The sequence below is a fragment of the Papio anubis genome, chromosome 10 (genome assembly GCF_008728515.1).
Source record: "Papio anubis isolate 15944 chromosome 10, Panubis1.0, whole genome shotgun sequence".
Taxonomy (NCBI): Eukaryota; Metazoa; Chordata; class Mammalia; order Primates; family Cercopithecidae; genus Papio; species Papio anubis.
This window is the reverse complement of record NC_044985.1, coordinates 121,827,210-121,840,493: the sequence shown is the minus strand read 5'-3', so window position 1 is coordinate 121,840,493 and position 13,284 is coordinate 121,827,210. Positions and strand designations below refer to the sequence as shown.

Genomic DNA, 13,284 nt, shown 5'->3' with positions numbered 1-13,284 from the left:
GTTGCAACCCACCTTTATCTTTCCAACTTCAGATGGAGATTGGAATGGGCTCTGCCCTGACCCATGTCAGAGATACCTCCACATTCAACCCTAAGTTCTCTCTAGCACTCACCCAAACCAGCAGACCCACTTAAAAAATGCTTCACCATCATCCACAGACATCCTCAGCCTCGGAATTTTAAAGGAAGTATGATGACAAAAAGTTGTAATTAAAAAAATACTAAAATGATCAAATCTTTCAGGCTTTAATGATCTTTTGAAATAATCAAGGGTTTGGAAGAAGATTAATGATAGGGAAAAAAAAATATGACATATATTACAAAAGTGAACTGCCTGATAAACGGGCTTTCCAAACGTACCGTGCTCATGAGTGAAGACTGCATGCTGACCTTGTGTGTCTAGGGCAGAAACAATCAAGCAAGATGGACATCCACTGACAGCAAGGCAGTGCAGCCACCCCTCAAACATGCAGACGAGTTACAAATAAGCACTTCGCCAAAAAACTGGTATCATCCCTAACAAAAATGGAACTATTATTGATTTATATACTTTTTCACGCAAAGTGGATGTGGGACAGAATGCATGTGTAAGAGGCAAAAACCTAACCAAATGCACCTCTGCTATGCTAAGGAGAGATAGAAAGCACTCAAAAAGATGGCAGAACCTTGCTCTTCTTTTTTTTTTTTTTAAGACAGAGTCTCGTTCTGTCACCCAGGCTGGAGTGCAATAGCACAATCTTGGCTCACTGCAACCTCCGCCTCTTGGGTTCAAGCGACTCTAGTGCCTCAGCCTCCCAAGTAGCTGGGACTACAGGCATGCACCACCATGCTCAGCTAATTTTTGTATTTTTAGTAGAGACAGGGTTTCACCATGTTGGCCAGGCTGTTCTCGAACTCCTGACCTCAAGTGATCCAGCTGCCTCCACCTCCCAAAGTGCTGAGATTAGCGGCATGAGCCACCATGCCTGGCCTACCTTGTTCTTATTAGATAAATCCTACCTTTTCACAGAAAATTAAAATTCATTCCTAACGTACATGAAAAATAGGCTTTTTACTATACAAGGTTATTAAGACATAAAAAGTTTTCTTCATGCAATTATTTCACAGTACTTAGCGTTTGGGGATGCTATACTTACAAGGTAAATTAGCTTCAAGTTCTGCAACCTCTGTAGAAACAAAGAAATTATTATTATTAATATTAGTCGATTACTCCACATAAAATCACCAGTTCTAAATTGGCAATTTCCTCTAGAACACTGAAGAAAAAAAAATAAACTGAATGAACTGAATAAAACCTAGTCTAAAGTTTAGACTTTAAGTCATTTAGCTGCTTTCGATATACAAAGTGACCTGCAGAAGGCCAACAAATTCAGTCAAAAGTCCTTGAATATTCACTTTAATGTAAAAGAAAAACATTTTAAATTAACACAGAAATGACCTACAGGTAGCCAGTTACTACAGTGTTTTTAAAAGTGGTTCCAAGTACTGGAACGAGTCCTCTCAAAATCTGATCTATATGCACCTTGTGTCTATGTCTGTTCCCAATGCTATCTTCTAGTTATCCCCTCATAGCTGCATTTCTTGGTCCCAGTCCTCTGCCAAAGGGCCTCAGACGTCCCAGTTCCTCTTCTACCAGCCACTCATTTGGTGTTTAAGCCCAGCAACCCTCTGCAGGACAAAACTGCAAACCCCCACCACAATCCTGCTCACCACTTCTAGTTAACACAGTACTAGAAGTCTAAACCAGAGCAATCAGACAAGAAAAAGAAATAAAAGGCATTCAAACTAGAAAGAAAGAAAATTATCCCAATTTCAGGTGACATGATCCTATATGCAGAAAGCCCTAAAGAACCGCCCCCCACCACACACACAGACACACACACACTTTAGAATAAAACGCTTGGGAATAAATTTAAGGAGATAAAAGATCTGTATACTGAAAACTGTAAAACATTAATGAAAGACATTAAAGAAGACACGAATAAATATATGGAAAGATATACCACATTCATATATTAAAAGAATTAATATCGTTGAAACGTCCATACTACCTAAAGCAATCTACAGATTCAATGCAATCCCTATCAAAATTCCAATGGCATTTTTCACAGAAATTTAAAAAAAAAATTCTACAATTTGTCTGGAATCACAAAACACCCTGAAAAACCAAAGCAACTTGAGAAAGAACAAAGTTGTAAGCATCATACTTTCTGATTTCAAGCTACAGAAATCAAAACAGCACAGTACTGGCATAAAAATAGACACATAGAACAGAAAAGAGAGTCCAGAAGTAAACCTAAGCATACACAAGTCAACTAATTTATGACACAGGTACCAAGAAAACACCATGGGGAAAGGATAGCTCCTTGAATAGTGTTGGGGAAAGTAGATATTCACATGCAAGGAAATAAAACTGGCTCCTTATCTTATACCATACACAAAAAATCAACTCAAAATGAATTAAAGACTTAAATGTAAGACCTGACAGTATATAACTCCTAGAAGAAAAGATAGGGAATAAGTTCCTTGACATGGGCCTTGGCAATGATTTTTTTGATATCACACCAAAAGCTCAGGGAACAAAAGCAAAAATAAGCAAGTGGGATTACATCAAACTAAAAAGCTTCTGTACAGTAAAGGAAACACTCAGCAAAATAAAAAGGTAGCCTATGTGCCAGACACGGTGGCTCACGCCTGTATTCCCAATACTTTGCGAGGTCAGGTGAGTAGATAGCTTAAGCCCAGGAGTTTAAGACGCACCTGGGCAACACGGCAAAATCTTTTTTTTTTTTTTTTAACAAAATATACAAAAATTAATGGGGCATGGTGGCACACACCTATAGTGCCAACTGCTCAAGATATGAAGTGGGAGGATCATCTGAGCCTGGGAGGTCGAGACTGCAGTGAGCTGGGACCACACCACAGCATTCTACACCACTCACTCTGGGTGACAAACTGAGACCCTGTCTCAAAAAAAAAAAAAAAAAGAAAATGAAAAAGAAAAGGTAGTCTATGAATTGGGAGAAAATATTTACAAATCATATATTCAATGAGATTAATATCTAAAATATATAAGGAAATCACACAACTCAATAGCAAAAAAAAAATGTTTAAACGGGCAAAAAGCATGAATAGACACATCTCCAAAGAAGAAATAAAAATGGCCAACAGATATATGCAAAGGTGCTCAACATCACTGAACATCAGGGAAATATAAATCAAAATCATGAGAAATCACCTCATACCTGTTAGAATGGCTGCTATCAAAAAAAGCGATAAATGTTGGCAAGAAGGTGGAAAAAAGGGAACCCTTGTATACTGATAGCAGGACTGTACACTTGGTATAGCCATTATGGAAAACAGTATGGAAGTTCCTCAAAAAATTAAAAATAGAACTACCATATCACCCAGCAATCCCACTCTGGTTATCTACCCAAAGAAAACAAAATCAGTATGTCGAACAGATATCTGCGCTTCCATGTTCATTGGAGCATTATTCACAATAGGCAAAATATTGAAATAACCTAACTGTCACTGACAACTGGATAAAGAAATTGTGGTATACATTGTATATATGTTGGAACACTGTTCAGCCTTTAAAAAGAGACCCTGCCATTTGCAACAACATGGGTAAATCTAGACATTATGATATATAAAATAAGCCAGACATACAAAGACAAATACTACATGATCTTACGTATATGTAGACTCTAAAGTCAAAATGAAGAAACAGAAAACGGTGGTGACTAGGGCATGGGAGCAGGGAAGGAGCAGAATGGGGGGATACAAAGTTATAGTTATGTAGGATGAATAAGTCTAGAGACCTGAAGTACAGCATGATGACTATAGTTCATAATACTGTTTTATACGCTGGAAATTTGTCAACGGAGTAGATTCAGGTGTTATCATTTTTAAAAAGGTAAACTATATGAGAAGATGAATATATTAATTCACTTGACTGTAGTAAACAACCTACTATGTTTATCAAAGCAGCATACTGGACCAGGCACTGTGGCTAATGCCTGTAATCCCAGTGATTTGGGAGGCCGAGGCAGGAGGATTGCTTCAGGCCAGGAGTTTGAGACCAGCCTAGGCAACACAGTGAGACCACGATCTCTGTCCCCTTTTTTTTTTTTTAGCCTTTTCCACAACCTCCTAACCTCTTAAAACAAACAAAGAGTGAGGCATGGTGGCGCATGCCTGTAGTCCCAACTACTCAGGAGTCTGAGGTGGGAAGATCACTTGAATCCACGAGTTTGACGTTATAATGAGCAATCATCGCCCCACTGTGCTCCAGCCTGGTAACAAAGTGAGATCACCTCAAAAAAAAAAAAAAAAAAAAAGTCTTCTTGTATACCTTAAATATTTATAATAAACAACTAATTAATTAAAAATAAAAACCTGCAGTTTAGCAGGGCATGGGGAAGGGTACACTCTGAAATAACTGACCTGGCAAAGTCCTCTGTGCCTCAGACAGAAAGTAGTGTGCTCTGGGGTCTTTGGGCCAGGGAGATTCTCTCCAGCTGTGGGAACTAAGGAAGGAGGTTTCTGGGTTGGGCTTTGGCAAGTAAATAAAATTTAGTCCTGCAGAGTTAGGGGAAGAGAGGAGTATTCCAAGCCGACAAATTAGCAATGTGTGAAAGCACAGCGCATGGAAAAGCACAGAAACCAGACAGCATCCAGTGTGGCCAGAAGAAAGGTCCCAAAACAACAGGTGAGCACTGGGAAACAAAGTAGAAAGATAGAAACAGGAGCGTGGAGAGAGCTATTCGAGATTTCTGAACAGAAGTTTCTAATCTTTGCCTAAAGAGGACAACCTTAGAAAGGGCAAAGTGCAGGCCAGGTGACCTAAGAGATGGGCAGCAAGCACCTGGCAAAGGCAGAAAAGCTTGGGGGAATTCAGAGCAAACAGAATGGAGAGGTTCTGGCAACTGTAAGTGGGTGGAGGGTGTCAAAGATAGCACCCAGGGGTGATGAGCTGGGATGTGGGAGTGCCAGAAAGCCACTAGAGACAAAGAGAAGGAGTAGGGGAGGGGGAGGAAGAGGAGGAGAACAAGGCTGGGGGCACAAAAAGGGCAAAGGTGAGGAGTACCTGCAAAGTGATGCCACCTGTCATCACAAGACTGGGTAAGGTCAACAAAAGGGAGAAAAAAGAACCTTGGAGAAAGCAATGGCCAAGGAACGGTGGAAGTGACAGATGAGAAACATGCCGAAAAGCAGAAGAGCCATCAGGAACGTGGTGATTCAGTGAAAGAGCACAGGGCGTCCAAGGAGAAAGGCCGTCGGAAGTGGATCAGACCTTGCTGACTGGCATTCAAAATAGCAGGAAAGCAGGAAGAGAGATGGAACCCAGAGTATGAAGTGAAGAACCAAATGTGTGGTCAACATAGCTGCAGCACAACAATTCCTTCAAGAAGTGAAGTGGGGAAAGGCAGCAAGGGGAAGGGGTAATGGAGGCCAGAATGCTTGCAAAGCTGACCACCGAGTGGAGGAGTGAGAAGGCTGGCTGAGGGCTCTACTCCAAGGCTGGGGGTTCAGGAGACCTGCAGGCCTCTGATCTCAGCTATTTATATGCAACAACTAAGCACCTGTATAGAGGCAACTGGCCCATTAAATGCACTCGTTCTAGGGCCCAGGTATGTGGAAGGGGCACCAAAGGTGAAGACAATGGAGGAGCTAGAGAAAGGGAGAGGCCCACCCACAGTAGCTCCCTCTCAGGGCCAGGACATGTTCTGGCCAGGGCAAGCCTTCTCACACTGAGAAAAAGGGCAGATCTCCTCAGCGAAGCTGAGTATGGGGAGAAGAGGAGAAAGAGTTCATCACCCACTTGCCATGATTAGAAATAGAGCAAGTTCTGGCAGAGCGCGGTGGCTCACGCCTGTAATCCCAGCACTTTAGGAGGCCGAGGCGAGCAGACCATGAAGTCAAGAGATAGAGACCATCCTGGCTAACACGGTGAAACCCTGTCTCTACTAAAAATACAAAAAATTAGCCGGGCGTGGTGGCGGGCACCTGTAGTCCCAGTTACTCAGGGGGCTGAGGCAGGAGAATGGTGTGAACCCGGAAGGCAGAGCTTGCAGTGAGCCGAGATCGCGCCACTGCACTCCAGCCTGGGCGACAGAGTGAGACTCCGTCTCAAAAAAAAAAAAAAAGAAAAAAGAAAAAGAAAAGAAATTGAGCAAGTTCTGTGACTAAATACAATCCTGGGAGTCTATCTTCCTGGCAGTCTTATGTAGTGGCCCCTACATTAAAAAATATTCCCTTGACTGTGTGCGGTGGCTCACATCTATAATATCAGCACTCTGGGAGGCTAAGGCAGGAGGATCACTTGAAGTCAGGAGTTTCAAACCAGCTTGGGTAATATAGTGAGACTGTCGCTACAAAAACTTAAAATATATACGTATATTAACAAAATATAATGATGGTGATCCTAGGAAAGGTTCACCATTATTCTTCTCATGCCCACACTGATACATAGCTGCCTTTCCAATGGGCCAGATTTTGTCCTTCCTTAGAGCGATGTGTGGGAAGGGCAGAGGGTAGAGGAAGACAACAGAGCCTCAGACCACACCACCCAACGCTGGTCACATCTGACAGGTGTGACCTACACAGGTGAAGAGCAAATGAGTTGTTCATAGTGATCACTTTTAAATAAGGGTTACTTATATAATTAAACCTGATCTTAAAGCAAATACTAACATATTTTATTCTGTATTATTTATATTTTGTTGATTAGAATTTACAAGAAACTGTTCTTTAGGGCCCTTCTTTTGAGAGATTGATGCTGGCCACTGGAATCCAGCTTTCCCTGGCATGACTCTGTGGCAGTGGCCCAAGCCACCTCAGTAGAGAGTCATAACTCCTGTCACCCAGCTTTTCCTAAGGGAATTTAGAAATGTGTCCAGAGGGCATGGTAAGCAACTGTGGATTGCAAGCAGAGGGGCCAGCATGACAGAAGCAAATGGTTCAAGAGGACAGTCTAGTGACAAGGGAAGGGCTGAGGTCTGGACACAGAGGGACAATGAGGAGTGAGGCCACTGACCAGTGCTAAACACTGTGATGTGGTAGGACGGAGGAGTGGGAAGAAATGGGCAACAGAACCAGGCCCCTTCTCCTATGGGGACAGGGGTGCGGGAGCAAGAGGCACTCAGGAGCTAGCAGAGTGACAGCCAGAAAGATGCCAGACAACACCTGATGAAGAAAGGAACGGAAGCCCTGGCTGCACATTCGTCATCTGGGGAGTGTTTTGCTGGTTTGACATTTGACAACTTTGTCAGGGACCAATTTACATACTGTAAAATAGACCCATTTTAAGTAAGTGATTCAGTGAATTGTAGTAAATTTTGGAGCTACGTATCCATCACCACAATCTAGTACCTGCTGAGCTTTTAAAAATCCTAACGCCCCATCCCTAACTTTGACCAATTATATCAAGAGTTTCAGGTAGAACTTAGGTCTCTGAATTTTTAAAATTCTCTCCCAGCGCTGGGCACAGTGGCTCATGCCTATAATGCCAGCACTTTGGGAGGCTGAGGAGGCCAGATTGCATGAGCTCAGGAGTTTGAGACCAGCCTGGGCAACATGGTGAAACCTTGTCTCTACAAAAGATACAAAAATTAGCCAGGTGTGGTGGCATGCATCTGTAGTACCAGCTACTCAGGAGGCTGAAGTGGGAGGATCACTTGAGCCAGAGAGGCAGAGGTGACAGTGTGCTGAGATCGTGCCACTGCACTCCAGCCTAGGCGACAGAGTAAGGCCCTGTCTCCAAAAAAAAAAAAAAAAAAAAATCAAATTCCAAGATGAGCATCAGGCTCACATTTGCACGTTTGGTGCAATTCAGTCACAGAAGGAGGGCAGGCTGAGGGGAGCTCTTGGACCCAGCCTACCAATGACCCCACCACAGTCAGAGTCCCTGCAGGCTTCTGCTCCTAGAGACAGTGCAAGCAAGGACTACAATCCTGGGGCAGAGGATTTCAATACAGATGCCTGGCATTTTAGTTCCACCGGGGCAGAATATAAAGTAAGTCAGGCACACTCCCACAGTGCTCCTCTCAGGGAGTTGTCACAAATGACAAGAAGTTTTGCCGCACTTCCAATGAGGGCAAATTAGAATTCACTAACATCAGCAGTTATCACCTTAGAGTCAAGGTACAGTAAGACTATAAGCAAAGCTTGGCAGCCTCTGGGCAAAGCAGCGGCCCTTCTCTGCATACCCTCACCACCTGAAGAACGCCACCACCTACAAGGTAATGAGAAATGAAGATACTTTTAAAATTGCTCAAGTCTTGCCTATCCCAAGATGCTAACACGTCTACCACTCAGTGGCCTGGCATTTCTGGGAGGCACCTGGCTGACACCTTGCACAATTCTATGGCTGCATAACTTCCTTCTGATAAATTAGACTCTTTTCCTTTCTAACTAAAGATCAAACCACAGGACCCATTTGAAGCATGACTACACTGAAATATCAGATTGCAAAATCCACCTGATCACCACAAAGGCCCCCGCACAGCACGTACTCACCTCCTGCCCTGACCCTTACAACACTGGGCTCCTGCTGGCTCCTTGCCACCTGCTCCCTGACCGTGCACACCTGGGGGCAGGGGCCATGCAACCTGCCCCAACCCTATGAGCTCAGTAGCTGGCACTGTGGCTGGGCACACATGGGGTGCTCGGGAAAAGGGGGACACATAAGCATACTTGCCTACAGGGTGGCAGTGCCCCTGCTGTGAGTTTCCTCTAAGACCCAAGAATGTTTCTCTTCACATAGCTGGGAACTGAGGAGGCATTCCAAAGGCGCTGTGGAACGGAATTTATGCTCCACCCCCAAATTCATGCTGAAGCCCTAACCCCCAATGTGATAGTATTTGGAGGTAATTAGGTGTAGATCAGGTCATGGAGGCGAAGGCCTTGTGATGGGATTCATGCCATTATTTAAAAAAAAACAAAAAACAAAGAGGGACCAGAGCTCCCCTTCTCTCCTCCATGTGAAGACACGGCGAGGAAGAGGCCATCTGCAAGTCAGGAAGAGAGCCCTCACCAGGAACTTGATTGTGCCCTTCCAGCCTCCAGAAGGGAAACACATGCCTATTGTTTAGGCCAAACTATCTATGGTCCTTTGTTACAGCAGCCCAAGCTGACAAAGACAAAAGGCTAGTCACACAGGCAGATGACTCTTGGCAAAAGCCAGCTCCAAGCCCCATCAGACAACACCAGGCAGAGCTGCCAAGCCCTTCAACCTAGGTAGAGACAGCTGCCATTTTCCAGGTGACCTGATTACTTCCTTAAACCTGAATCACTGCCTCAGATTTCTAGAACTAGAACATTATTTCTTAGCTTCCCACTGCCTCTATGCATTAAAATCCTCAAATCCACCTTTTCTGCATGCCTCACATCTGGGAGACGACTCACACACAGGGTTTCAGCCCCTCCAGAGAGAGCACCACCACGGCTGAGGCCTCACACTACAGAGTGCAGGCCCACAGTGCTCATGGTCCCCTCCATGCTCCAGAGGAGCAAGGCTGTAATCCTGAAAAGCAGTCACAGCCCCTGTAGCAGAGTCTGGTATCACTAAGAATGGAGCCCACAGGCCTCCTACCACTGACTTTGAACACAAATGCAGATGATGTCAACTTCAGCCCTCACCTATGTTTCCATAGGGTCCTCCCTGTCCACTGGGCTATGTGTACACCTGAGGGGCTGCCAAGTTTCCCGGGGCAGCTCCACTGGCATTTAACCCTCCAACAAAGCATGTAAAGGTCAGCCTGTGGCCAACTGCCTTACATCCACACTAGCTGGATTCCTCCCCTTGGGCCACTGCTCTAGTTTTTAAAATATGTATTGTAGCACAGAATCTCCCAGCTGCACACACTGCTAAATGCTGTGACTACCCTGACAATGTGGCATGCCACACCCTGAGCCCGCCCTGCTAAAGTTCCGTGCCAGGACACGCTGGAGACAGCGGTTCCAGAAAATAGTAAATGCTTCTCTTTCTCCCCCAACACTGAAATGGGGACATGTGGCAGACCTTATACAGGAAGGTGAGGGGTCCCACCTGTGACTGGACTGCTGCTCAGGCAGACACAGACGCCCTCACAGAGGGAGGCCCCTGCACCCCTAGACACTGGGAAGCTCAGGTAGATGGGCAGCCAGACCCTCCCACTCTGCGGTGGTCCCAGCCCCAGCCCCTATCAGCCAAAACAAGAGAAGGTCAGAAACCACCTGGGACTCAGGGGCTGACTGGGACAAGGGGTACACACAGAATCAACCCTGTTTAGCTCCCCTAACTCCAGATTTGACCCTGAAATGGCTCAATTCCAAATCCCCATATTTAACAAAGACTGACACAGGCAAAGGGTCCTGTCAGACCTCCTGGAGCCCCTTGAGGTCTTTGGGGTTCACTAACTGTATGCTGAAACTATCATGCGTATTGGGTGAACAAGTGAAAGAACAGGGAGACAGACAGGCATTTGGCTATTAGATGGAAACAGTGCCAAACTTCAGACAGACAAGAAAGTAATTAATTCTGCCCTGAGGGGTGTTTGGGGGATAGGGAGCACCAGGGACTCAGACCCTGATGGACTCAGTCACACACAGGTTCACAGGGAATGCCGACAACACTGACAATGGCCAGCCCTCCAGTCAGGCCTGGACCCAAGTCAGGGCCAGCTCAAATGCAGATCTGACTCTCTCTCCTCAGTGACCCCAGCTTCTGGAGTCAGGACAGACAGCAGCCCAAAACACTCATCATTCCACACCCTCCAGGTAATGCAGCTACAAGCATCACTCCAGCACCAGCCTGGAAGGTGCCCTCAGAACTGGACTGAGGATGCTGAGGAAATATGGGTGTGGCTGAGGGGGAGCCCTTGTGGGCATCTGGAGGCCTCCCCATGGCCAGCCACTCCAAAGCCACATGTTTCCAGAGACCTGGAATCGAGCCAGGACAGCTGACTCTGGCCTCCCATCACTGTTCAGACCCGGGCTCACACTTCCAAGAAAAAGAAGAGGCCTCTGTTGTGCAGATACCATTGGCCCTCCCCCGCCAGGGACAAGCTCCTGCCTCCCACAAGCTCAGCCCTAGTGCCATCTGCACCACACCAGAGCCCACATCACAGGCGAGCAAGGTAATGAGCCAGGTGCTGTGACACAGCAGCACACAGATCCCCTCAGTGAGGGCTGTGGGCAGGCAGGCTTCAGCAATCAGCCCTTTCAGGGATTTGGTGGCTGCACAGACCTGCACTCCACACGACACCTGTCCCAGGCAACCCTCATCTAACGACTGATGGGTGCAGAGCAGGAAGACCTGACTATCTCACCAGACTGGAGACGGCTCTGAAGGGCTGTGCTGTTGCTTGCTCTTGCTCCAAAGCAGAGGCTATTGTGGGGCCTTCCTCGCCACTTGAGTCTCCCTCTGCCCACTCTTGCTTCCCGCGCCTACCCCACAGGTGTTGTCCCAAAAGTATCCCTTAGTAAGGATCCTGCATGACAAACTCTCTACCTCCTCTTCAGGAAACCTAGCCTATGGCATAAAGTCCCAAAGACATATTGACACAATTTTCTGCCACCTATGGATGCTCGTGAATAACACCCTTACACAAGCCACAGTACCAGATGACAGCTCTGACTATAGTAATCTTTCTGAACTCCAACACCCCACTTTTCTCAAAGTCCCAAAAGGGAGCTTGGATTTCACCTGGAAAGGATTCTCACTTTATCAGCCCTCAAAGTGCCTTGCCATGCCCTCCAACAGCCACAAACTCCGCCAACTTCCATAGCACCACTTCCGCCACAACTCCCCAGAGGACAGAAGGCCAGACTGCCACCAGGGTCAACAGGCCACCCACAGGGCGAGCTAAACAAAGGAGCACTCTAGGTGCGGAGCCCACAAGCATGAACTGTCAGGCACTCTTGCTGCACTCTGTGTGTACAGCCACCTCTCTCAGATCAGGCACACCCTTCTCTACCCAACCTCCACCACGAGCCCAAACTACTCACCACTCAGCCTGGCCTGCAGCCCCTGAGGCAGGTGGAGGGAAAGGCCACGAGAGGGGAGGTTACACTGAGTTCTTACTGCCATTTATGGCCAGTGCTTTGGACTCTGAAACTTAATCGCCACCAGTGCCTGGGGAGGATGAAAATGGTGGCCTCAAGAGTTGGCTCTGCACCTTTCCTTGTGAGACCCTTCTTGTTCTTGATGGGTCGCACAAAGTCAAAGAACCTCAGCTGGGCCCTGTCAACCCAGACAAAGATACTTCCTTCCTTGGAGCTGGAGGGGAGCCCAGGTTGGTGGGTCTTAGTGGGCTCTGTCAGGCCCTGGAGCCAGCAGAGAGCTCCAGGGTGAGTTCCTGAGCAGGGCAGGAGACACGGAGACGCAGAGCCTCCTTGAACTCTCTTTTCTGTGGACTTGCACTTCTGTTCTGCTACTTTGGTTTCTGCTGGTTGCATCTGCTCCCCCGGAGCCTGTCCTACCCCAGTATGTGGGTCTGGCTGTCTTGCTGCAATAAAGCCACAAACTGGGCAAGTTTCTTAACCTGAGTCTCAGCAGTTCATGGGTAAAATGAAGCATCCACCTGGCAAGGCTTTGAAAAGTCAAACAAGAATTACCCCATTAAGTGCCTACTATGGCTCGAATGGGGAAATTCATGTTGAAGCTCAATCCCCACTGTGGTAGTATTAAGAGGTGGGGCCTCTAGGGAAGTGATGGTCACCAGGGCTCTGCCTTATGAATGGATTAGTGCCTTATAAAAGGGCAGGAGGAAACTAGCTTAGGCCCTTTTTGCCCTTCCATCTCTTCTGCCATGTGAAGACACAGCAACAAGGTGCTATCTTTGAAGCAGAGTACTACCTGTTCCAGATACCAATCCTACTAGGATCCTGGACTTCCCAGCCTCCAAAACTGTGAGAAGTAAACCTCTATTGTTTATAAATTACCCAATTTGTGGCATTTTGTTACAGCAGCACAAATGAACTAAGAAGGTGCCCAACAGAGGGCCTGGCCCTAAGTGCTCAGTATACAAAAGCTACTATTAGCTACTATTAACCATGATGATGATTGGGTAAAGAAGATGGGACAGTCCATTTGTCAGCTTCTACCCACTCCTCCTCAGCTAACATCCAGGCCCTCCTCGCTGCAACTCCTTAGTCACCAAAGCACTCACTGTCTACTCCAAGTACAGCAACAACACACCATTTTCCTGGCTTATGCTGCAAATGGAGCCCAGAATCTGAGAAGACATTCAAGTCCTATCAGGCACACCTAAGTAAGGTGCTCCAGCTCTTGCCCCAC

General features: G+C 46.4%; 1 protein-coding gene across 9 annotated transcripts in view; it reads right to left on the bottom strand.

The window, feature by feature from the left end:
- UBE2F (ubiquitin conjugating enzyme E2 F (putative)) overlaps positions 1 to 13,284 on the bottom strand; it is a 75,819-nt gene that overhangs the window by 53,060 nt on the left and 9,475 nt on the right. For all 9 annotated transcript variants that reach the window (XM_003908145.3, XM_009183451.2, XM_021924199.1 and 6 more), the window contains exon 3: positions 1,136 to 1,165. In XM_003908145.3, coding sequence (XP_003908194.1) covers positions 1,136 to 1,165 — 30 coding nt within the window. The remainder of the gene's footprint in view (positions 1 to 1,135; positions 1,166 to 13,284) is intronic.